The 24,629-nt window shown below is 42.0% G+C and overlaps 1 protein-coding gene across 19 annotated transcripts in view; it reads right to left on the bottom strand.

Annotated features, from left to right (window-relative positions):
* Window positions 1-24,629, bottom strand: part of zmp:0000001200 (dedicator of cytokinesis protein 9) — a 61,207-nt gene that overhangs the window by 28,920 nt on the left and 7,658 nt on the right. For 17 of the 19 annotated variants that reach the window (XM_028394273.1, XM_028394276.1, XM_028394275.1 and 14 more), the window contains exons 2-4: window positions 5,673-5,789; window positions 2,243-2,332; window positions 442-524 (exon numbers count right to left, since the gene is read on the bottom strand). In XM_028394273.1, the coding sequence (XP_028250074.1) occupies window positions 442-524; window positions 2,243-2,332; window positions 5,673-5,789 (290 nt within the window). Of the gene's footprint in view, window positions 1-441; window positions 525-2,242; window positions 2,333-5,672; window positions 5,790-8,816; window positions 9,074-24,629 lie in introns of those variants that run through there. The other 2 variants (XM_028394274.1, XM_028394287.1) reach the window with 1 other exon arrangement.

Here is a 24,629-nt window from a genome sequence, read left to right as displayed (position 1 = left end):
GCCGTAAAATAGATGCTCTTCAGGGATGGGGCTGGAGCTGATGACACAATCTGCGGACAATGAGGGTGGTTTCCACACTGGCTCCATTCGGGAAATATCCAGACAACATTGTAAAAAGGAAACACTGTTTTAAACCACTGTATTCAAAAGGTTAAAGCGAGGCAACTGGACTTGTTGCGCGTACAAGGCCTGTTGATGCGCTTCAACCTTTTGAATGAATATGACCTGACTGACTGAGAATCTTCATTTTCACTGTATTATTTTTATGCTGTGTTTCCTATTGAAAAAACAGGAAACAGGTTGACCTCATAACATAAAAAAGTGTTCTTTTATATAAAGTAATGTTTCCTACTTGCCCATCATAAAGATGTCTTGACACACTATCAAATTATCCCTGTGAATACAGTGTAAAAGCCCACAATGGACCACAGCTAGACTTACACTGGAAGCTGTCGAAAGTCAGCAGAGTAGTCCTCATACTTGTAGTTGACAACATGCCAATCAGACTTGTAGGTCTTAATGCACTGTGGAGACAATGGAAAAGAATTACAGATGACTATGACATCACATCACTGCAGTGCAGTCCGGTCTAAAGACTGTGTTAAAGCGTCAGTATGCTCAAAGTCAGCAGGACCACACGACACTGTCTGATGACTTCTATAGCAATAAATGCAACATTCATCCCTGGCACACAAGGCAACAGCACACACCTTTTTCACATTTTCCATGAGGCTTTAAGATTGTTTAGTCATGTAGTCTGACCATACATTCAAAATTGCGTCTTGGTGAACTATTTTCCTAGGAACAAAGTACTTTATAACAATGTAAAGGCTTAGAAAGAGAACGTGTCATTGCAGCACAGCATAGAGTTAGCAATGCCTGTGAAACCAAAGATTCTAGATTCTAGATCCTGAGTCTCCTGCTTCTTTTTAGATGATAGGTTAAAAAACTTTTAAGCTTTGTAAGAAAGCTAAAGCTGGCAGTATGGTTCATCAGAACTGCAGATGGCTTCCTCCCTCTTTGGGTCCAGTGCTGGAAGGACCAACTATTATCAGACAGTTCATTTCTAGCATAGACTGACTTTTAGAGTCTAATCTTCAGTTTACAGGGAAATGAGATTTATGAACATTTTACAAAGAGAAAACGAACAAAACATCTTAGTTTTCCCTGATGTGACTGACAAAATATTTTATTAGGAAACTCCAAAAACTAATAACAAAATTATTTAATATGAGCAACAATTAAAGCCTCCAGAAAAAAAGGAGTGTAAGATGATTCAGCCTCGATCTAACTGTACACTAACAAAGTTTGGAAGGGAGTGTATCTCTATCCTCCTTTACTTGGAAAGAAGACATCTGTTCATTGTTAGAGTCAGTGATAGGAGCAGCTCACTGGTATCTGCTGAGAAATACATGCCGTTTACAAGAAGTGCTCCTGCGGGGAGATGAAATGCAACCTGATCAGGAGACCAATCGGAAACAGAGAGGCCTCTTACTGGGGCCAATCTCCACAGCTGTCCAACCGACCGGCAACACTTGACTCGGTGTCTCAATAACTTTATGACATCAGATAAAGCGGCCTAAACAATGACCTTTGACCTAGAAAGTGAAACATTGGCTGGCAGCTGACATGTGGCTTAAAAAGACAGTGAAAGCAGTGTGCTTGTGCCGGATGGTCATAATGCATAATTCTAATGTCTGGTTTAATCTGCACTCACCGTTAGCTTACAGCACTGACAAATACCACTATGAGCCAACATGGACAGAAAATATCCGGGACTTTGATAACCATGTGACAATTAATTGCATGTTCTCGGATATAAATAGATATTTCTGAGAAAGCAGAGTGCAAATGGCCCTGCTGCCTCCAGTAATAGTCTATAATGGGCCCATTTTACACAACAGTTCCACACACAAATATAGACGGGGCCTTTGTTTAGGTGGACTCATGAATTGAAGAGGTTTTCTGATGAGCTGTGATGTGCTATGAATACTATTGCTAATATTAGCTCATAAAGTAGCTAATAACTCACGTTAGTGTCACTATAGTGCAGCAGCAGGTCTGTGTGGTCCATGTGCAAACTTTGCTAACCACTTCCTCAATCTCATGTATTAGACTTTGCAAATCATTCAAGTGAATAGTCAGGAATGTTTGCCTGAAATTCCATGTTTGTGTAGGACCTCATTGCTCATGCAAAAATGATTAAGACAACATGTTTTCAGGGCCTTTAAAATGAGCCTACCTCTTGGACAAACAGACTCTGAGCCTCCCTCTCTGCATTTTCAGGCACTGTGGGGTACAGAGTTCTCCCTTGACGCCTCAATGTGGAAATCTGTGAAACAAAGCAAAAGATACATAACTGCGGGGGGAATTACAGCACACCGTCAACACAGTAAAACTGAAATTGAAACAAAATGTGGGAGACATTTCTGAAGCTGGACACCTTCTTGTGGTTTCAGCTGCATGGAGACAGTGGCTCTGGGTGTTCCCTTAAATATTATTCTTTGTTTGATAAAAGGGCCAGTGTCTATCTAAAGCAGCATGAGCAGCATGTGAGGGAGGCAGCATGCCTGTCTGTACCGTGCAGGGCCTACAGGTTCAGTGAATAGTCAGCAAGGTAAACAGCAACAAGTAGAAGCAAAATCCTCAAATTAAAGCATGCTGCTAACATCAGCATGCTCAAAGCAGATATGCTGGCAGGCTGATTATTGTTGCATCACAGGTAGAGACAAGAATGAAACTTATTTTAACATCCCTGTCTGACAGCCAATTAACTCATTTTAATTACATGCAATAGCTGATGTGAGCAACAGCATCATGTCTCACAATAAAATGAAATGCATTTGACCAGCCATGATCCCTGAAAGCAAGAGGCAAATATAAATACAACCATTAAGTGAGCAGTTCAGCTGACTTTGTCAAAAGGAAAAAAATGAATTCTAGCTTTGTGCAAGTTAAATACCCGTCAGCTGCGAGTGTGAGCTGCGTTTGTTTGCTGGTAAATGTGAAGAATGCAAAAGGATTAATTTTCTTTTACAGGAATAACAAATGGTTCAAGGAGAAGTACAGTATGATCCATTCATTCAGGTTAGAGTATTCTTAACCAAACAAAACTAAACTAAAACAAAATAACTGCAAATAGGAAACTATACCTTGACTATAAACATCGATACAAATAGCTAATATAGTGTCAAAAGTGCCTCCGTCTTGTGATTGTGTTAGTTATTGTGCATTTGGTGTTAGCCTCAGCACCAACAAATTCCATACCAAGCTCGTATTTGTGAACCTTTAAGTCTCCCCTTCCTGTCTGCTAGCCAGGTTTCCTGCAGGGGCGATTATAATCTTTACAATCCAAGCAGCAGAAATAAACATGCATGGAGGTAAGAGGGAGGCAGGAAGTGGGTAACAGGAAGCATTTAATTGGGCTACAAGTTGCCGTGGAGAACCTTGGGATTCTCTCATTAAGTAAGCAGCAAATTAGCATGGCTCCTCTCAGCAAGACTCCATCAATATTTCATTTTGAATATCATTCTTATTTCTCCGGCTGAGCTGGGTTCTCTTCTGGACTCTGAACACTTGACCCCTGCAGCAGCAAGTTTCAGAGATTTAGTGTTTCTCTAAGTCAAGAATAAGAGTTCATCCAAGTTGGATCCTTTAGAGGCAAAACAAGAGTGTAAAGAGAGGTCATGTGCATGTCATTTAAAAGGTTCAGTGCTGAGGTCTTAGCATGAACACACAGTTGCCACACCTCTTCTCACCAAAACACAAAGCTGATTACAGCCCTGCCTGAACAAGAGTTGGGGGCAGAAACAGATGTTAAGTTCAATCACTGCCTCTCCTGTTTCCCCCCCTCATTTAGAATCACCTGTCATCCCCTGACAACATACTGTTTGTGTGTGAAGCTGGTATGCCATGTTCATAGCAGCGGCAGCAGACAGGATGAGCATGAAGAAGACAAGGCTCCCAGCTGCTAGTTACAGAGTGATATCTACTATGAACTGCAAATCAGATGACAGCAGGAAGACCTGCCCTTATTATCTGCATTATATTCATCACAACCTCTGTGTTTGTACAGTAAACAGTGAATTATTTATATATTAGTTCTCCCTGTTACACATATAAACAGCACAATTGGTAGATACACAGGGATTATGCAATAAGTTTGTATCAAGTCTATTCATATACAGCACCATCCCATAACTGCAGATCAAACCAAGTTTATGCATCTAGACTTTTAACAAAATCATACACAGATTTTGATTGATTTTTAAAGTGTTTTACGTAAACTAAGGATACTCTTATCATTATAAATTTACCAGTGCTATCAGTGCCAAACAAACAAAGCACAACAACCTCTGTGCACAGCTAAAAGAGCCTCATCTGGTTTTTGCCAGTTGTCTGGATAAGTATGCAATTTGCACTATGTCATCCAAAGAAAAACCTTTCAGCAGTTCTAAGACAGTGTCTCTAACTGAGAGAGAGAGTGGAAGATGTTACATGCCAAATATACAGTGGTGATACTTTATCACCACTTTATTTAAACTTTTAACTTTTTAAGAAGCTTAAAGGGTGGCAGGGGGGCTGGAGCCAATCCCAACTGGGATTAAAGGCGAAGCAGGGTGCAACCAGAACAGGTCACAAGTGTAGAGAGAGCAGTAATGAGAAAAACACACTGTGTATAAATTCCATACTTGCAATTGTGTTGTTACTGGTTGGATTGTAACAGTGTAGACACAGTTGAAAGAGAAAAGGGAGTCACTCTTGTGTCACTTCACAGTGGTTTGGTATGAAACTTTATTTATTTTTTTAGTTTTTATTTTTTATTTATTATAGTTTATGAGTTTTTGGTAAAGCAGAGAAACAACACAAACAATCTTCATGTAAAAAAAAAAACAGTTACTGTTCTTTTATTTTGAAAAGTCTCTCACTGCTACAGTTACTGCTGATGGTCTGGAGGAAGAAAGCCCTACTGGCATGTTTCTGTAGCACAGTAATAAATGTAATACATCTAAATTGCTCATTAGTACCATCTCACGCCAGCATGGGCATTCAGACAAAGGATGTTAAAGTCATCATGGTGAACGAAATAAAAACTTCTCTCACAGGAAGGAGTGTTAAAACAATAAAGTCCAGACTCTATAAAATTTTGTGAGTGGAAAGGTCAGATCTGAGGATATGCTATACATCTCAGTCCTGCTGTTGGTAAGAACATCTTTCAAAAGAAGTCTCATTTCCTGAAGAACCAGCACCAGGCCAGATTTCCATTTCAGATTTTCCAACCACAGCGTGGAAAGTGGAGAAGGAGCGTACGTCCTGCACAATGTGGCTGCAGATAACACTTGCTCTGTCACAACATTGGAGACAGAATGAGCCAATTAAACAGATGGCCCCTGACCCATCTCTTGCTACAGCAGAGGAGGATATAAACAAAAGAAAAGCCGCCATGAACGACCCCACCCGGTATTCACAACAGTGGCCACGCCTGGGCCAAAGGAAAGGACTGCGAAAAGCCAAACAAACACAACGAAAGAAAACACGCAAGTGGGCGAGTAAATAATGATGTTGGACTGATAACAGTAAATGGTTTGACCTTGTATGGTCATGGAGCACATGCTGTGACACTGCCCCTCAAAAAAAAAATACAGTGTGCAAGAAACAAGTGTGGAACTTACCTCAAAGTCCTCCAGGGGGAACTGCAGCATGTCCCTGAGGACGTCACTGAGGATCTGCGTCTTCCTCTGCACCAGCACATTTTCATAGTCCAGTGGTTCGATCACCTTTGGTTTCACCTAGAGAGCAGAGACAAAACTTTGTTCACACAGAGTACTAATAAGGTAGACAAAGGTATGGACATATTGTTGGGATCTGAATTTTTGCCTGCATTTAAACCTTTTATTAGATAGATCCAGAGGAGTTTGGAAATACATGGCATTAACCTAAGTGTAAATGCCCAGGAGAGTGGGATAAATGTTGACAAGCACTTTTTCACTTATTGTTTTGGCTCACTGTTTAATTAGGTTTAGGAATCAAACTGCTTAAACAGGCCCTTTAATGATGATTAATATAGGGCAACTTCCCCCATCTGCAACAAGCTTCCCTACCTTTTTTTGTCACAACTCTACAACCACACATGCACAAAAATGGAACCCAACAAACAACAAAACTTCACCTTCATAACATACACACCAGTTGTGAGGGCAGGACTGAGAGAAACAAATCAAATCAAACTTTTTATATAGCAACTTTCATATAATATACTACATGACACAAACACAAACCATACACACACGCCCAAAATATATACCAAGCACACACACACCCACACCCATACACACTTCTACTTGAATTAAAAACAAAATAAAAACAGGATAAAAGGATAAAAAGATACAGAGAGAAGTAGCTAATGGTAATTTATGGCATCACAATAGGTAGCATAGGAAAAACAACTAGGAGTGTCGTATGTGTTTAACCTGTCAAATGATGCACACACATAAAAATATTCTATCACTGGAAAGGTTAATATTTTAACCCAGTTCCCACAGAGCTGACATGGTGATTAATCCGACTGCATGCTGTATAACAGGACCTGCTATCTGCTAGATACTGTGTGACATGTCTACCAGGACTTGATCTGTCCAGAGAAAATGTATCCGCTTCAGCAGTGAGAGGTGATGGGTTTATCTCTTTGTGAGCGCAAACATGCACAACATGTCTGTCAAGGAAAATATCACAACCCCCTCTGACTGCGGGGACTTCTGTGGATACAAAGTGATTATCCTCTGCAGCATAAAACAAGGTTCAAAAGTCAGCTTGAGCTGGTAAATGCTTTTTTTTTCTGAAACAGATGTGGTGACGTTATTACTTCGTGATTATGGCTTTACGGTGCATCGTCATACTCTCTGCCTAGTGCTGACCCACTAAACTCCCATATTCAAGGCAGGAGAAAGGCTTCTAAGCTGCTACGATACAGTGGCCATTCGATGGAGAATAAGCTGTCACTGTAGCACTGATGGGATGGAAGGATAAACCTAACAGCATATAGTGAAAAATGAATAGTGACACATCACCAGACTTCAGGGCTGAGCGACAGCCACATCTGGGACTGATAATACTAGCATGATCTCAGAGGGAGAGTCATGGATATTGACCCGCTTAACTACATGTTGCTAGCAACCTTTGTTAATAACAGAGCAGGCTGAGGGCAGAGGGGGCAGGACCTTGTATCAGTTTCAAGGACGTGGAGAGGTTAGCCGAGCAGAGATGGTGCCACCGTGTCTGACAGCTGAAGCAGGTTCTGACGTTAACCTTTCATTCACAGACTTCTGAGCACAACACAGACATTACAACTAAATGCATTCATGCGTACAGTTTTACCAACAGGTAGAGAGATAGCCACATAGATAAATAAGCTAAGAAAGAATTTGAGCTCTAAGAGATAAGAAGCACGCCAACATCTCACTTGAGACTCGACGCCTAAAATCTCCATATCTCCACTGAAATCAGACAACCTGTACTAGATACTGAACATCAGGTACACACAGCTACACTGTCATTACTAAGCAATGCACAGGAAACAAACACTGACAATAACACTAGTGGCTAAACAAAACAAATTAGGACACACACACTTATGAAAGTACTGAGGTCACCATGAAAACCCTTTAGATGTAGTGAAATGCAGATGTAGTCGTAGTTTCCTCCTTAGGGTTACTGAGCCTTATAGAGTTCAAGAGTAGGGCAGCATCTGTATGTGGCAACCCCCAAGGTGGGAGGAGACCCTCAGGTAGATACAGAACCTCCTGAAGTGAATAAACTTCACATCTGGGAATATCGTGGAGGAACTAGAAAACAATGCAGGGTAGAAGGTGGTTTTAAGACAGAGGCCATAATTGTTCGTCAACTAGAGTGGTGGCTGAAAAGTCTGACCTACAATAAAATGAGAGCGCCCTTTTTTCACCAGCTATGGATTCTTTCTGACCACACCTCGTTGTAGCTGACTTCCCCGAGTTCATGCACACTGCTTTGTTAGTAGCTCAAAGTGGTCAACCACACAGTACACTCAGCACTGAGTAAGAAAATGAACATTCATAAGGAAGACATTCTCAGTCCACAGCGCTGACCGAGGTCAGTGGACGTAGGCCAAAGATTTAAAGGAAGACATTTCAAAACGCTTCAGTCTTGTGGACCAATGGTATTGCTTCACTATCAATCCAAAAGTATGTTAATACTGTGCTATAAACAAGCTTTGGACAGAGTATCAAAGCAGAACAAAGCAGGCTGCACCAACATCTGTATACTTATATGAACAAGCATCAGTCATCCCTGGAAAGAGAGCATTAAGCAGAATCTTATGAAGCTCCACTCCCTCTCCACAGTGACCTAGCAGCTGTTTAGCTCCACTCCTCCCATCACTGCACCCTCACACAGCCTGGAACAATGGTGCTGTGTAGTGCCCACTCTGACTGGACACCTTCTTGCACATCAGGATATTACAGCCAGCTCTGACTTTTGAGCCAAATAAATGTTTTACAAGTCACTGTAATCTGTAAGAATAGATGTGCTCTGTATCTATCCAGGTAGTAAAGTGTTGGTAAAAGTTCAACATTCTTTTGAACTGGTGCTAACCCTGCAAATTATAAAAGTGAGCTGGCAGCATAGAAAGAGATGAGAAACCAGCGCAGACGCTCACATGACACCTGCTCATTCAGGACTTTATGACTGTAGTTAAACTTTACAGCGTTGCAAGATTTTCATGTGGATCAGAAAAAAAAACACAACACATACAGTTCTAATTCTCTATGTGAAGTCTGACTTACCACCACCTGTGGCACTGAGTCTACCTCAGTCTCAGCTGCAGCAACCAGCCTCTTGTACTGCTGTGGACTCTCAATGACCAGCTCCTTCTTTGGAGCCTTACCAGCCCTTCCTTGCATTGTCAACAGATATGTCCAAGTTAGATCCAAAAGAGAAGCAGACAGTCAGCATATCAGCCGGAGAAAGAAACTTCAGCCTGGAAAAAAAAACTTTTGTATTTCTCCTCTCTCAGACTTGAGCTCACTCTCTCAGCCCAGACTGCTCTGACTGAAAACAGTGGCCTCACACCCAGGCTGAGGAGATGGCCCCTCCCTCCTACACTCAGCTGTGTGCTGCCTGGGGGGGAGTTAAACACCCTCTCTCTCTAACCCCCGCATCCCAGCACAGACACACATATACACACACAATGAAGCTATCTGACCCCCACACTATCCACCTGCACAGTGACACAGGGTTGACAAAAGAAAACAAGATACACATTCTTCAAGTATTACAGTGTGGTCAGGGACTGTCCACGCCTTGTGTGGGACAGCTGAAATAAGAGCCAGTTTAAAGTTCACCAGGAGGAACAAGCTCAGGGAGAATGAGACAACGATGGGGCACGTATGCTGTGACACTCACAGAACACATACACTACGAGGGCACCTGCAAACATATCAGCTGCTGCAATCTTGGATTAGACATAGACACTACAAATCTGATGACCCAAGACTGAGCAACACATCGTCAGTAGTGAAGTATGACACACAATCATTAGTCATTAAAGTTTTTATTGCCAGGCTGCTTCCGCTGTATGACTGTAGCCAAGATAGTGGCTGTAATCACAGATTTGAGATTAGGACCTGTTTCTGTCTTGCTGCTTGTTGATGCAACTGCTTCAGGGGCATTCCTGGGCGACACAGCCCCCATCAACCCACCGAGGAATGGGCCTGACTTACAGATTCCTCTGGTGGGCCACCACAGGGGAGGATGTTATCTTTTCACGCCTGCATCTCAGTGGAGAAGGGGGAGGGCAGCTGCTCCCCTCACACTGTCACATGCCCATATGGGCCCCACACCGGGATTGGTCAAAATCAATAACAGTTTGTGACCATTTTTCAATTGATCTTAAAATCCTATAAGAAATAACTTAACAGATGTTGGTTGTTGATTCTATAAGCACAGTACAGATCAGTTCAAATCAATAGTTCCTGCACATACGTCATATTCCCGGTGGCACACGCCCCTTTCACCTCAAAGGATGTTACTTTTATATTGTAGGTACATTAATAACATTAAAAACAGATAATATCATCAACATCAGTTGATGATATTATCTGTTTAGTTGTTTGCTTGGTTTAGCTCACCTTGATAGGACTGTTATTAGCCCAGCATAGTCAAAGCACACTTATCATTGATCTATTATACAATAACGTTATGATGTATCAATATAAGTATTTTTTACTGCAGTAACTAAAGACTAATAATCATTATCCGTCTGTGTTTTGGTATGTTATGTATGCAATAGGTGCTTAGCCTACATCTGCTAACTGCTATATGTTGACTAATTGGACCTTAACATGTCCATACGTCTGTGTTAACATACAATATAAATGAGTCAAGGTTACGCTATCACCTTACCAACAATTAGTGAGCCAGTAAACAAATGCTAAAAAAAGCTACTGTAAATAATATATGTTGTTAATTTGTGTTTTGTGATGCAGCCTGTCTCTGGCAGTATTTGAACTTACTAGTCTACTGAGTTGCATCGGCCTTTAAAGTGAAAAGTGTTAACTTCCTGTACAATGGTTTGATGGGAAAACCTACGACCATGTCGCCTCTGACTCACAGTAATGACAGATTCAGGCCTCCTAATCTTGCACCCTCTCATAATATATCAGAGACCGTGTGCCTTATTGTGTCACAGAGATATAAGCTAATCCTCAGTCTATGAAAGCAGGTGTCACAGGGGGTTAGAGGGCAGCGGGGTAAATCAACATATATGCACTTTTTTTTTCCTCTGCGACACTGGCCACAACCCAATGAAGTGTTCTGTTTCAGAAAATAGTGAATATGTGGCAGGTGTTTTCCAAAAAGCTAAAAACTTGGCATGAAAAATGCACGATTACATCTGTTTTTTCAACTTTACTGTGATCTGTGTTTCGATGTGTGTTAAAACTTAAGCAGAGGTCCACTTTAGATGCTTGCTGCAGATAGTGCAGTCTACTCCCCCACCTCCTCTAACTGCAACCCAGGGACTGGCTTTATCAGACCAGCCTGTTTACTGTATCACACTCTCTAGTTTTACTGGCCCACACTTCAGTCCACTGGATTATTTCATACTCTGCATGAACACCAGCAGGCACTCCATTATTCACTAAAAAAATTTAATTTTGTAAACTACTAATTCAGCTTCACTTAAGTGACCAATCTGTACCGATAACCCAGTGACACTGTTGTGTAATTTGTCAGAGTAATGCCACATATCAAGCTTGAGTTCTTCTACCTGCTGTAGTAATCGGTAACATGTTGAAGTGGTTTAGTGCTCATATTTTGCAGCTTGCTGCTTGAATCAAATCCAATGGAAACACATTAAAACGTTTCTTTGGGACGAGCTGGCACTTGGGTCTCTGCAGGAAGGCCTGCTGAGTCCCTTTTAATGGCAGAACAAACATTCATGCTGACAGAAGCAGACTGACAGGATGTTCTGAGGAAAAGATTTTGATCAACTCAGGTTCACTGGAAATGAATTGATAAAATAATGTATTAGCAACTCTACAGTCTTACGTTTCTGGTCTAAGGGAGAAGTCTTCTTGGCCCAAAGGTGTTCATGATCATTCATGGAGGACTTGGAAAGTGCACCTTATTACAGCACAGTGACGAAATGCCCTGCTGAATTTAAACATGGAGAACAGGTGGAAGATGACTCTCATCCTGGCAGGCTGGGAGTCATCTAGACTGTTGCATCTTCTCTAAAATGAGAGCATTCCTGCTGTGGACATCCAAGATGGCGACTTCTCTAATGAAGGGATTTATATGCTCCATGACTGCTGGACTGTTTGTAGCTGGGAGTGCTGAAAAATACATGTAGTGGGTTCTAATAAATAAAATAATAATCTTTATTGAATGGCTGGGCTTGGTGCACCCCAGAAATATGAATGAAGTTAAATGAATTGCTGAACAAATCAGAGTTATGTGTGCAATGATTCAGAGGTCTGGGCTAAAAACAACCAGGAAACATGTCATTGGACACATTGTATAACTCATTAGAAGCTCTTCCTCTGTCCTCTGAAGCCATTAAGGAAATTTGCAGGCTTTAGTTTTGCGTCATTACTGTAACATTTTTATGAACTGGGAGGGGACTAACACATGAACATCACAATGCCACATTGTCTCACGCAAAGTCAAATGATGTCATCCATTTTGTGTGATTACATAAATATAAACCCTTTTATTACAGTGTCACTATAGCTTTTATATCCTCTTGTGTGAATGAGCACTTGTACAATGTCAAGTCTAATGAGGTAAACTGCTCTGTTTGCTCAACAACACTTTAATTTAAAACTCAAGATATTACCATCATATATCAAGTTGTGATCCTCAGCCTGGACACGACTGGGCTTCTCAGTTACATAATAATGGTCTGATGCAACTATTTTATGAGCCAAAGCATAACAGGGTGTAACCTGGAATGTATCAAAACACACACCACCCCACTGCAGCGCTGACTCCAGGAACCACCATCCTGTGGTCTGTTTTCGATCCGTCCCTTCAGACAGCACTGGACTGAGAATGAGGTTTTAACATGCAGGTAATAATGCTCTCTGCTAATATCATTACTGTAGTGGGATGTAGGACACAATGGCAGCAAAAATAACAGGATGTAATCATTTAGCAAAGGCAGGCATCTCATCAGTCATCTAGAAAGAGACTCAACTTACTATTTAAGACTATAAGAAACCAGGAGCTAAGAACATGTATTGATCAGCATGCTTTAAATGTAACTAACAATATTGAATATGAATAAGGCTGCTCTCAGATCTGCTGCTGCAGATAATGTTTCCATCCATCATTCCGTAAGTGAGCACCGTAAGCATACAAATGCATGTAAACACACACACGCATCAGTGCTGCGAGCGCTGCAGCAACAATTTAAGGAAGGCTTGAGAGTAAGGAGGCAATCACCCAGAAAAACAGACAGCAAGGCCCGCTTTACTGTAAATCTATTTTACTATAAAGAGAGTATAGGAAGAATGAGATGAACATCTAATAGGGTTAAGCAGGTTAAGAAAAGGGATGGAAACATTTTATTACGACTATAAAATATTAACTGAATTAATAATAATGTCATTTTTTTCTATACACTGACAATTGACACCCAAAAAAGAAGAGGATTAGTCAAGTAACAGAATCTACTAACTGGATTTAATCTGTAAATAATTTATGTTTGATGTTATGCAGGTTTAGTTTTGGTATTTCATCAACTTCCCAACACAAGTAACACATAAACTTATACTCATTTGGCACAGTTATCTGGAAGGCAACCAGCACAGGTCTGAGTTAGAAGCTCTACTCCCAAAACATAATTGGACAAAAGCACTTTCATCTTTTGCCAAGCTGACGTCACCACAACATTCTTCTGATAAAACCAGTACACACTTCAGTGCTTCTGTTACAGCAGCATGGGCCTTGACTGTTTCAGAAATAAAGAAACGGAAACCGAACTTTTATCACCTTAAAAATTGAAGATTCTATCTTGACAAATGACAAACACAAAAAGGTGATAATGAGAATGCATAACTTTAATGCAAACTGTTCTTCTGACTAGAACAAGAAGCAAGTTTCCAAGAGGAAGGAAAAGGCCGAGCTGTTTTAATGAGCGAGTGATATAACAGCCATAACAGCCTGATGTCTACAGACCGGCTCCTCACAGAGAGCTTTGTCTGTAATCGTGTGCACAGTAGGTGAGTTTGTGCTTGGCCCTGCCCCATCATCTGTGTTTTTCATTCCCAGAAATAATAACCTGCTGCAATCAAAAGAATTAAAAGGGCAAACATAACCGTGTATGTCTTTTTATAACCGGGCTTAGAATAGATTAAAAAGGTGCAAACGGTGCCCAAAGAACAGCACACACCCTGCACACTTTTAGACATTTTTATACAGAGATAAGGTTCCTGTTCACAGACCAACGCCCACAAAGGCATTTACAATAATGAAACTTTACCAACCTGTACCAAGTCAGCTCACTCAATTAACCTAATAAACATACAATAACAGCTCAATAGCAGTGCTGCATTTTCCTTCATTTTTTCATTTTTATGTAAAATTTACCACATCTTCACCTTTCCATCTTTTCACACTCAACAAGACTGTTGAGGTACTTATTAACTATGGTTCATTCAGTGGTCCTATGTTTTTACTGCATTCTGTCAGTTTGGTGTTAAATGAAGCACATCCCCTGCACACATGTAACTATTGATTTGTATGACTGCAAATGCTGACAGAGGATTAACTGACCCTGTCTGATGATAAGACCATCCCTGATCCAAGAGAAGCAACCGTGCCCTTGACCTAATTCCTTGCTCTCAGCCCGGCCACTGTCACTCAGTGCTCTGCTGCGAATCTGATGAAGCAGCGCCGGGAAGGAGACATCACACACACACACACACACACACAGTAGTAAGTAAACACAAACAAGAAGGGAAAGACAAGCTGGTACGGAGCAGCAGAAGCCCTGCCAAGCCCGCCGGTTCACAGATGAAGAGCGGTGATTGATTTCCAGCAGACACAGAGCTTACTGTCCCCCCCTACTCAACCTCCTCACCCCCCATCTATGCCCACAGAGGCTTTAACCCATGCAGCGCTTAGCAAGAGGCATCATGCAGCCCTCCTACTGCCCTACTTTTTATACTGTTAACACTCACAAATGCATATTCACATGGCTGAGACGAGGATGGTTATTACTGCTGCATCTGTAAATCTGCCATATATGAAAGGTGCTAGGATTAGAGCCCAGGAAAAGAAACTCCCCCTGCAGTACTTTGTCAATATGTGGATGTTTCCTTGACGGAGGAAAGGAGGACCTGCACACATAGTGTTACTACCATCTGAATCATTTATCATGCATATGTAGTACATTTTGCCGTCCTAATAGAACACATCAGGAAAGGTAACATTGGCTATTTGTTTTGCAAACGCTTAAGAACTCATTTAAAGCATATCATTTCTATATGAACAATAATGTTTATACTGTAATCCCTAATCTAGACAGTTTAACTCCTTCATTAAGCAAAGCTGCCAAACATTCGCTGGATTTAAATTCTCAAATGTGAGAATTTACTGCTTTGCTCTTTTTTTTCATCACTATTTTTATGATACTGGAGTATAATGAGATGTCTGACTCAACAAAAACAACTATAAAAGGAGCCTTGGCACCGAATTCTGCAGGTACGAAGTTTTTCCAATTAAAACTCATGACTCTGGATTGTTAAAGCTAATTATTACTATACAATCTGGGCTCTAATCAACATTCTAAAGACAAAACAATCATGATAAATCTAAAATTAAAAGTGAATGTTTCTTTTTTTTCCAAATAAACATGAATATATATACATTCTCTGTCAGGACACACACACCTTAAGTAGTCTCGGTGTTGGCAACAAACGCGACTCTCTCCGACTCAGCGCTCGCTCTGCCTCAGACGGCCCAGTGGTCTCAGCTGCCTCCTTACAGATGTAGCCACTACAGTTCCTCTCTAAAACCGTTCGCAGCCCATCAAACACAACTGTGCTGGTGGTGCACCCCATTCCTCCAGGTCCACACAGGCATCAGTCAGGAGAGCCTGCCAGTGACCCAGTTTCCCTGGTCGTCCCCTGCACCTCCCTGGTCCATCATCTCTATGACTCTGACCCCGCAAATCCACGGCTCCTCACCCGAGGACAGAAAGCATCCAGGCAGAAGTATCCAGAGAGCAGGATGACTGGAGAGTGAATGTATGCACACACAGTCACTGTAACTGCAAGCTGCCCCAGTCTGTGCTTGTAGGAATACCTCAGTCAGCAGACGGGATACAGTGCGTGAGTGAGTGAGTGAGTGAGGTAGAGCAGGGAACGAGGGATGGAGGGGGATGAAGGATGCTACAGCTTCAACCAATGCAGAGCGTCGGTGCCACACAGCCTTGTAATGTGCATCTGTCTCACTCGGTCACTGGCTCGTTCTCCTCTAAGCCACTGTGAATTCCCAAATTCCTCCCCATCTCCATTCATTTCACAGCCACATTTGCATACTAAAATGAATTAACCCGTTTCATTTTTAATCCTCAAAATGGGACTCCTTTAGGGAATTCAGATGAGTAATTGTGAAATAAATGGGTTAAAGTAAATGCAGGCTCTCATATCCAGAGGGAGAGCCAGACGCCATGGTCAGGCAAACAGCAATATGGCTGAATGCTTATTTAGTTCAGCTGAAAAACACGCCAGAACAAGAGTATGATTCACAATGAAGGATATGACATACAGCAGGCTGATAGTCTTCATGGAGAAGAGACAACCAGACACAAATTCATTCACTGAAATAAGATGAAATGTCGGTTTTTGGTAGAAAACTAAGTGACCTGGCTCAAGCTTTGCACAAATCTCTGTTTACAAAATAGACCAAGGACATGGGAGGATTTAAACCTTTTAGGCCAAGACATCAAATGGGGAGTTTTTTTTCCTACAAAAGATTAGCTGCACTTGATCACAAGCTGCCAGCTCTGCCAAGTACACGAATACATTGGGAGTGGAACGACATCATTTTATCATATACAAGCTTTCTGTAAATGCCAGGGAATGATTCATGCGGCCTTTTGATTAAAATGTCTTCACCGGACTGCAGTGAGGAAGATAAAAGCAGGAAAGAAGTAAACGTGTGTTCTGGAAAATGACTTTCATTCCAGTTTGGGTTTCTGTGGGTGCAAACGTTACTCATCTGCCCATGTCCCACATCCTGATTATCAGGAACAGGGATGAAGACGAGGAAACAGGGCAGTGTTCATACTCGGTTTATTTATCTCTGTCTGTTCCCTTCCTGCAGCTGCAAGTCCCACACTCAAAGACCCCCCTTAAGACCTTAATGACATTTGTCACAAAAAATCATCCTTGACACAGTCGCAGGCACATGCTGCAGCCACTGAAGGATGGCAGTAAGCTGCTCTGGTAGCAGCTGTGCTGACTTTCATTAATTCTATATTAAAAAAACATGGTGCTGTCGATCTGGATTTTTGTTTTGTGTGTGAGAAACTTTCACCTTTTTACAGTTTACATTAACACACACAAACGTGCACGTCTGGAGAAAGTGAAGTGTCCACTTACACCATGATGGTGCACTAGGCCATGAATGCTTGTACGCATTTCCCTGCTTGCTGCTGTGTTAATATTTCAGTAGTGCTTGACACACTGAACTACATTTGAGTGCAGGAGGATGAGACGGGCTGCAGAGGAAAAGCAGCTGAGCCCACAAATGAGAAGATTCAGTAAGAGAGAGAGAGTAAGGAACATATGGGGGAGAGAGAGAGAGAGAGAGAGAGGGATGAGGCTTTGATTATGCCCATTGATCAGTTGGGAAATACATCCACTCTGGTGGTTTATCCCTTTTCTCACACTTCTGATCCCGCCTGTCGCTGCAAAGAGGGATTTTCAGCTTACTATATAGAATGACAAGAAGTAATTTGGTGTAAAACTAGTAAAACTGCAAAGTCATAAATCTTGTTTTTTCAGGGCTGTGCACGAAGGCAGCAAAACAGATTTACTTTACCACTTGCATTTGTCTAAGAATTGTCACCACCAGTTTTGACTGACTGAGCACCAGCACAAATATGAGTAATGCTCAGACAACAAGCAGGCGTTGTTTGAACTGTCACAGCTGGTCATCGTAAATCTTCCGCCCTGAGGACACAGACTCTTCTTGTGCATGTCCACAACAGTATAATGAGGTGCTCACCATGCTGTACCTATAGCTGTAAAGAGAGAGAGAGAGAGAAGGAAACAAAGGCAAGATGTTGCCAACCACTAGCACACAAACAGATGCCTTGTCATGTGCATGTGTTCCCATTACAAGGGGCTGATAGTTATCTCAGAGAAAGAGTGTGAACAGGTCAGATGATCCAGCACAACACAGACAAGGTTCATGCTTTTCCTGGCAATCCAAAAAATAATCCCTCCTAAAAAAACAGTTCTTGACTTTGGGGTAGAGCGAGCTGAAATCCTGCCCTTTTGTTGGAGCATACCTAAAAATACATACAGTGGTGAAGGGGGACGGAGCGACATCCTGCCTGACTGACCATGAGTGATGATACTTTTTAAAAGTCCAGAATGTCTTTCTAGAGTTTTCATAAAACAGAAGAGTTATTAGAAAGCCATGTATGCGACGTCATCATAACTGAAGCTGGTGGACTTGATATGTCCATTCATCAGTAATCAATCACCAGATTGAGATTCAGTTTCCAAACATGTGGGCTGGCTGTTAATAAAACATCAGAATTATACACTAATAGCTATTCAACACTTCAAACTTACCTGTGTCATTTGTCATTACCCTTTGTGTAAAGCCACATAAAGACAAATGTGCTGTGCCAGTGCCAACAAAAGTTCCATTAGGATCACCCACATTTTTGTCTACTGAATTCTGCACCAGACTAGAGCATGCCTCCGAGAAGGTGATGAATTATTAAGGTCAGACAGGGAGCTGCTGAGTCATTAGGTGTAGTAGTGTTTCTTCTTCCTGTGAAGCAGCTCTGTCTGCAGCTGAACTCTCAACCAATGCTGCTAAGAAAGTGAAATATCCTTCAGCTGACTATAGCACACACACTGCCTCTGTAAAATCAATACTATGACAACCATTACTGTCTGACTTGAATACCTTTCAGTGTCCTTTCACATGTCTGTGGTTAACAAATATAGTGGTGCTGTAGCCTCCAGCTGTACACAGTTGGACTGTGTCAGCCACACTAAATCATGAGTTGGACTTCCAGGCAAGGCTACGGTAAGATAGAATGGGGGTGGGGCTGGAATGAGCAGAGCCACACAGTGGGTCTATCTGTGGATATGAACATCCTCTGTGGGATGTGGAAGCTCTGCTGCACTGCTCTGCTCAAAGCTGGAGCAGCAGCAGCTGCAGGGGAGATAAGAGTGGGGCTGAAGCACAGCGGAGCTTCATGTCTTACTGCACTGCCACACGCTCCACAGTGTGCAACAGTATCATGGCAAAATAAATAGAAATATAATATACACTAAGAAGAAGCCTGCAGGATGAGGCCTGTCATGGAAAGACAGTTATCATCACCAGACATAGCAGACCGGTGACCACAGAGGGTATCTCCCAGGAATGTGTCCAACTCCAAAAGACCAAGGTGATAGCTGTCTCCTTGAACTGGGTGAGAAGCATATTTGACACAGCAGGTCAAGGGAAAATCTGTCATTATTATTAAGGAGGATCCTGAGAAATTTCTCCCACAATTTGTAACCATGAGTGAAACTTAGGTGCTGAGTGCTGCTGAGTGAAAAGCGAGAAAATTCCGAGCTGACAAGTGATTCATGAGCTTGAAGCAGGGCATCTGTACTTGTTAGAGTTCCTTGAGTTCCTTTGCTGCAATTATTGAAACTGGCTTGGTTGAGTGAAAATCTTTATTGATATAATTACAAGAGAAGTGCTCTTCCACCAGATTTAAGCCCCGACTGGCCTCCCCAGACTACTCGGGAGGTCTAAGACGACTGCAAAGAAAGTGTCTATGTGACTATTAGATCTATCATCCCATGTATTCCCGTTCTTGCAGACACAGTTTTCTAAATAATATACCATAAAACTGCAGTGATTTAGAGTCAGTGGTTTCTTAATTGCTCCTCTCCAGCTGGACTAACATCTGCTGCACATGGACACTGAGCCTGGCCTACAGTAACCCACAAATAACACCACTTGTAGTAATACACCAATATCAAGCTGTTAGCAGCAAGTGCTGGGTGGAGCTGAATTCAGAACTTCAAAGAAGCACATGTGGACAGAGAAGGGTTGACTTTCCCTAAAGGAACTCACACACAATCACAGATAGGTCTCTGAGTGCCTCTGAGAAGCAGAGGAGCTGGTATCTCTTCTAAGAAGCCTCTCATAGGCTGGAGGTCAAGTCCACAGCTGGGCCTTTTTCACTCCAGTCACAATGTGGTGGACCACAGTGACATCACCCACATATCTAGCAGGACAGGGCAGATAAAACTGAGTGGCTCCCAGCTGGAACCCTCCAGGGACTCCAAAAAGGAAGTGGCTGTTTCCTGCTGATGTGTGAGTGTGTATGTGTGTGTAAACCCTCTCATAACAAAGCCGCCTCTCGCTGCCCACTGTTCTGAAAAAACTCCATCACACACTTTCTGAACTCAAACGGAGAGTTTCATAGAAAAGTTGTCATGGTGATAATGGCATGTTCAACAAATGGAAGAAGTGATGTTTTACTGAAGGAGCACAAAGCCAGGAGTGCTATCAAACCTGCAAGGGCTTTAAAGGAAGTGGCAAGTGTGCTGTGTTGTGTAAACATTGTTTGTCAAGTGGTGGGTACAGCCCTAAAGTAACACACGTGGGTGGGCTACACAGACAGTCTTGGAATGTGAATAATGCAAAAAGATGCCAAGTTTACATTACAACTCCCAGAATACTTGTTGAGACTCAATATTACAAACTAAAAATCACCATCTGGATAGTGTGTTGCATGTATTCCTCTGGTAATTAGCAGACATGTCTCCTTCTGTTTGACCTGGAGCTGACACCCAGGTTATCCTCACCGTCTTAAAATGGCACAAAACAAATACAACAGGGGCCACATCCCCTTCCTTCTTAGTATTTTGGGATCGTTTATTTATCCCAGGAGAAGAAAATGACCCACTTTCCTGAGGGGCACTGCTTCCTTTACTTTGTTGTGGAGCCACCAAGCGCAAAGTATATATTTTGTAAGCACACACACACACACACACACCAGGCATGCTCTGGTGGCCCAGGAGTTGGTTCCGTTTGTCATTATTATATGCTTCTAATCAGGCAGTGAGTTACCGCATGCTTCTGCTGCTGCAGCACCAGCACCAGCAGGAATGGTCTGAAACAGAGCCAAAGCCCTGCAGGGCCTTCAGTCACCCTCTCTTAACCCATCCAACTGCGCTTTGGCTTCAGAATAAAATGGATGGATGAATCTCATGACAAATTCTTGCTACTCAGTGCACCACAAAACTGATCACTCTGCATATCTAAAAAGAAAAAAAAACATGACATGCTGTTGCACAATGTGTTTTTGAGATGATGGATGACTGCACGGCATCCAAGAAAACAGCCACAAAGGACCATTAAAGATGAAAGTGGTTTCATATTTATTTTATTTCCTATCATATTTCAGCTGAAGGCAGAAAGCAGCAAATCAAGTAGTGTTCACTCTCAGACAAACACACACAAAGCACTGAAAAGGCATCTTCAGAGGTAAAAAGGTAAGAATGATGTCACTGCCCCCTTCAGGTGGATTATGATATTACACCTAAAAAACAAGGCTTGTAATTGAACGAAACGTTTGTAGTTATACTTGTCATTTTGTATTTATTGACAGTACATGTCTTCATGCGCTGAAGATACCCAGAATGATAATGCTGCTGCTACAGCTTGAAATGAGGTTAGCCACTGCATTACTGCAGCCATTGTTTGGTGAGTGAGTGCCATTTCCAGCAGCTCAGTGCGAAAACAATCTGGAGTTTCTACACAGGAAGAAGAGGTGACTGTATGGGCTTTAGTAGGAAGACACACAAGACCATGTTTAACAACCCAAAATAAACACACATAAGGGCAGAACTACTGGCAACATAATACCTGGCATCCATTGTGTGTGAAGGAAAACAGTGTTACTGGCTTATTGCAGTGTATGCAGTGATGATTTACTACAGACTATGATTTAGTCTAAATACCATGTCCCCCCATGGCAGGTCAGCGGTGTGAGCCCAGGTGTGAAAGAGATGTTAGAGGGAGTGCGTCATCATTGTGGTCAGGCTCTGACATGCAGGCTGGAAGCTATGAGCTGACTGATTCTGCAACAAGTCCACACGGGCCTGACACGAGGCCAACACTGGGAAAAAAAGCTACACTTTTGAGCAACATTATTTCAGACCTGTAACTAAATCACCGACTTTGGGTGTGTTTCACTCTGTGCTTTGACTGAAAGGTACCAGCCATGGGGCTAAGGGGAAAATGACTCAATTTAACATTATTCTGGGGTTAAACTATCTCTGAGTTGCAAATGAGAAACAGTCTATTAAAAAGTAATTTTGTATAATTAAATCTTATTTTATTCTAATTTAATTCAATGCAATTAAAGCATCATGTCTAAAGTAAACATTGCATTCAATAACAGCAATTAAAAACAAATGTCTTGCACAGCATGCTAGTTAATAAGGTTCTCACTACTCATTACCAGGCAGTTTACACATTATATATGACATATTAATAAAGAATGGGAACAAACACTGATTAATCATTAATGCAGGTGCTTTACTTTCTGGTTAGAGCAGCTAATGGAGAACATGAGGTTAAAAAAAGTCTTGTCTAACAGATGGTCCACTGTAGGTTTACTCAATGAAAGCCAGTTAGACGGAGCAGATTAAGAGCAGCACCCTCACTTTTCTACACATAGTGCAGCCCTGATAGTACCGAGGTACCACCATACCTTATATATGTATACAGTGTGAGAAAAAAAACAAGGAAGACTCAAGGAAATTCCCACATGGTGTTGAAAGATAGATCACCAGGAGACAGGAGTTTATGTAAAACTGGAGCTGTCAGTTCAGTCAGGTTTTGTAATGACCTGAAGGTGCACTGTATGCAGGGAGGTGGGCTGGGTGGATAATGCCACACATTGGGAACCTTTAAGGATCAGCTTATCTCAGTTGGCTCTTTGTTTGTAATCAGTGGAAATCCTCTTGAGCCGGGTTCAATGAGCCCTGCTGACAATCAAGGGAAACAGAGGATGGAGTAGGAGGAGATGAGCGTATGTCCGTGCACCTGCACCACTTTAAGTGGCAGAGGATTTGGCTGTAATGCTGTAATGCCACATAGCTCCCCACGGAGGCCGAAAACAGCTGCTTCAAGGAGCTGGCTGGCACACATGATCACCAAACTGATGGCAAATAATACAATACCATTTTGTAATTGTTTGATTGATAACACACACACACACACACACACAGATATGAAATTAAAATCTGTCAACATAAATGACCTTGACCTCTGTGTCATCTCTGGGTGTGTTGAATTATAAGCTTGCCGACAACTTTGCTACACAAATTCAAAAACTTGGAACTGCACTTTTAGACAAACACAAATCAACACATAAACATTCTGCTGATTAAAAGGTGCAATCAGTGCTTTATCAGCAGTGTGCTCAATCATGTCTGTTTGGTTCACACACTTGGAATTGACTTTGATGAAGTTTAGAAAATTCAGGAATGGCAAAAATGCCTTTTTCCTGTTGTACACACAACATGTTGGTGCCACCATAACCAGCAAACTGTGTCTCCAAACAAGTCCACCCCTGCCCTCCACCCCACCCCACCTCACACACACACACCCTTCCTGACAGAGGAAACACATGTTACAAGATACACTCCTGTTTTATGATAGCCTGACAGTGCTCTGTCTCACGGCCTGCATGTGTGGCACTTTCCACTTTAGAACCAGACCCCATCTCAGCCTCTCACACAGCGCAGCAGGACTCACTCATGTAAAAAGAATCTCATTATTTGCAGCTGATTACTGCTCTGTTGTTAGCATTTTATGAGATTTAACCTCCCTCTTGGATTGTGTTAATGGCACAATGAGCAGTGTGGCTGCCATAGCAACTAAGATGGATTTGACATTTTTGTGAGATTTAAGAAATTCTCTAAGGAAAATGTTTGTCAAAAATATGAAACCAAGGTTTGAATGAGGTTTTTTTGAGTCATAGATTCTGCTCTGTGAGTGAGGGAAGTGTCAGTCAGGTCAGAAATACTGAGCTGTTTATCTGTGGTGTGCACGGTGAAGAGAACAGGGATGTGATCCTGCAAATGCATGGTGTCCGTTTTAAAGCACATAAGAACAGCTTGTCTACATGTAAACAGAGCTCTGTCAAGGGTCCAGGATCACTTTGTACCCCCTCTATCAAAAACAAGCGCGATTAGGAGCAGGCCTTAGGGCGCACACAGACACTGCTGCTCCTCCAATAAACACCACCAGCTAACTTTATTTATCCATCCACTGCAGCAGCATAGTGCACACTCAGTGCAATCCTGTCTCCGAATGCTAAGTCCCTGAAAAACAAACAAGGGAGCAAACAGAAACAAAGCCTCAAGTAGAGCTCTGAGAGCACTGTATGCACAGACTTCACCAGAAAAACCAAACACAGATTAACAGGGTCACATGACTTCCTACTGCGTAAGACGCTCATTTGTGTCTTCGAGCTATTGTGTTTCCCACCCTCTCAGCTTGCTGAATGCCAGCTGATATAAAAGCAGATGAAGGATTTTGTTGAAAATGCTTCAAATCTGTGTGAATTTGTCACATAAAAACAGAACTCATTTGTTTACTGGTGGCAGAGAGTAAACAAAGAGCTGGTTTCAGCTCTTTTTTCAGCAGAAAAAAAGGTTTTCAGTGTTTCATGAGGATTATTTCTGAATGGGCAACTACAGTAACTTATTAAAATTCTTTTTGCATCTGACAGCTTGTCGAAACTTCTTTGGAAGAAGCGCTGATTCAAGCCTGTCCAATTAAGGCTCCTTTTCACACTTTACATCACTGTGTTCATATTACTC

Source organism: Parambassis ranga, chromosome 21 (genome assembly GCF_900634625.1).
Source record: "Parambassis ranga chromosome 21, fParRan2.1, whole genome shotgun sequence".
Taxonomy (NCBI): domain Eukaryota; kingdom Metazoa; phylum Chordata; class Actinopteri; family Ambassidae; genus Parambassis; species Parambassis ranga.
Note: the sequence above shows the minus strand (reverse complement) of the source record. Positions and strands in the feature narration are given on the sequence as shown.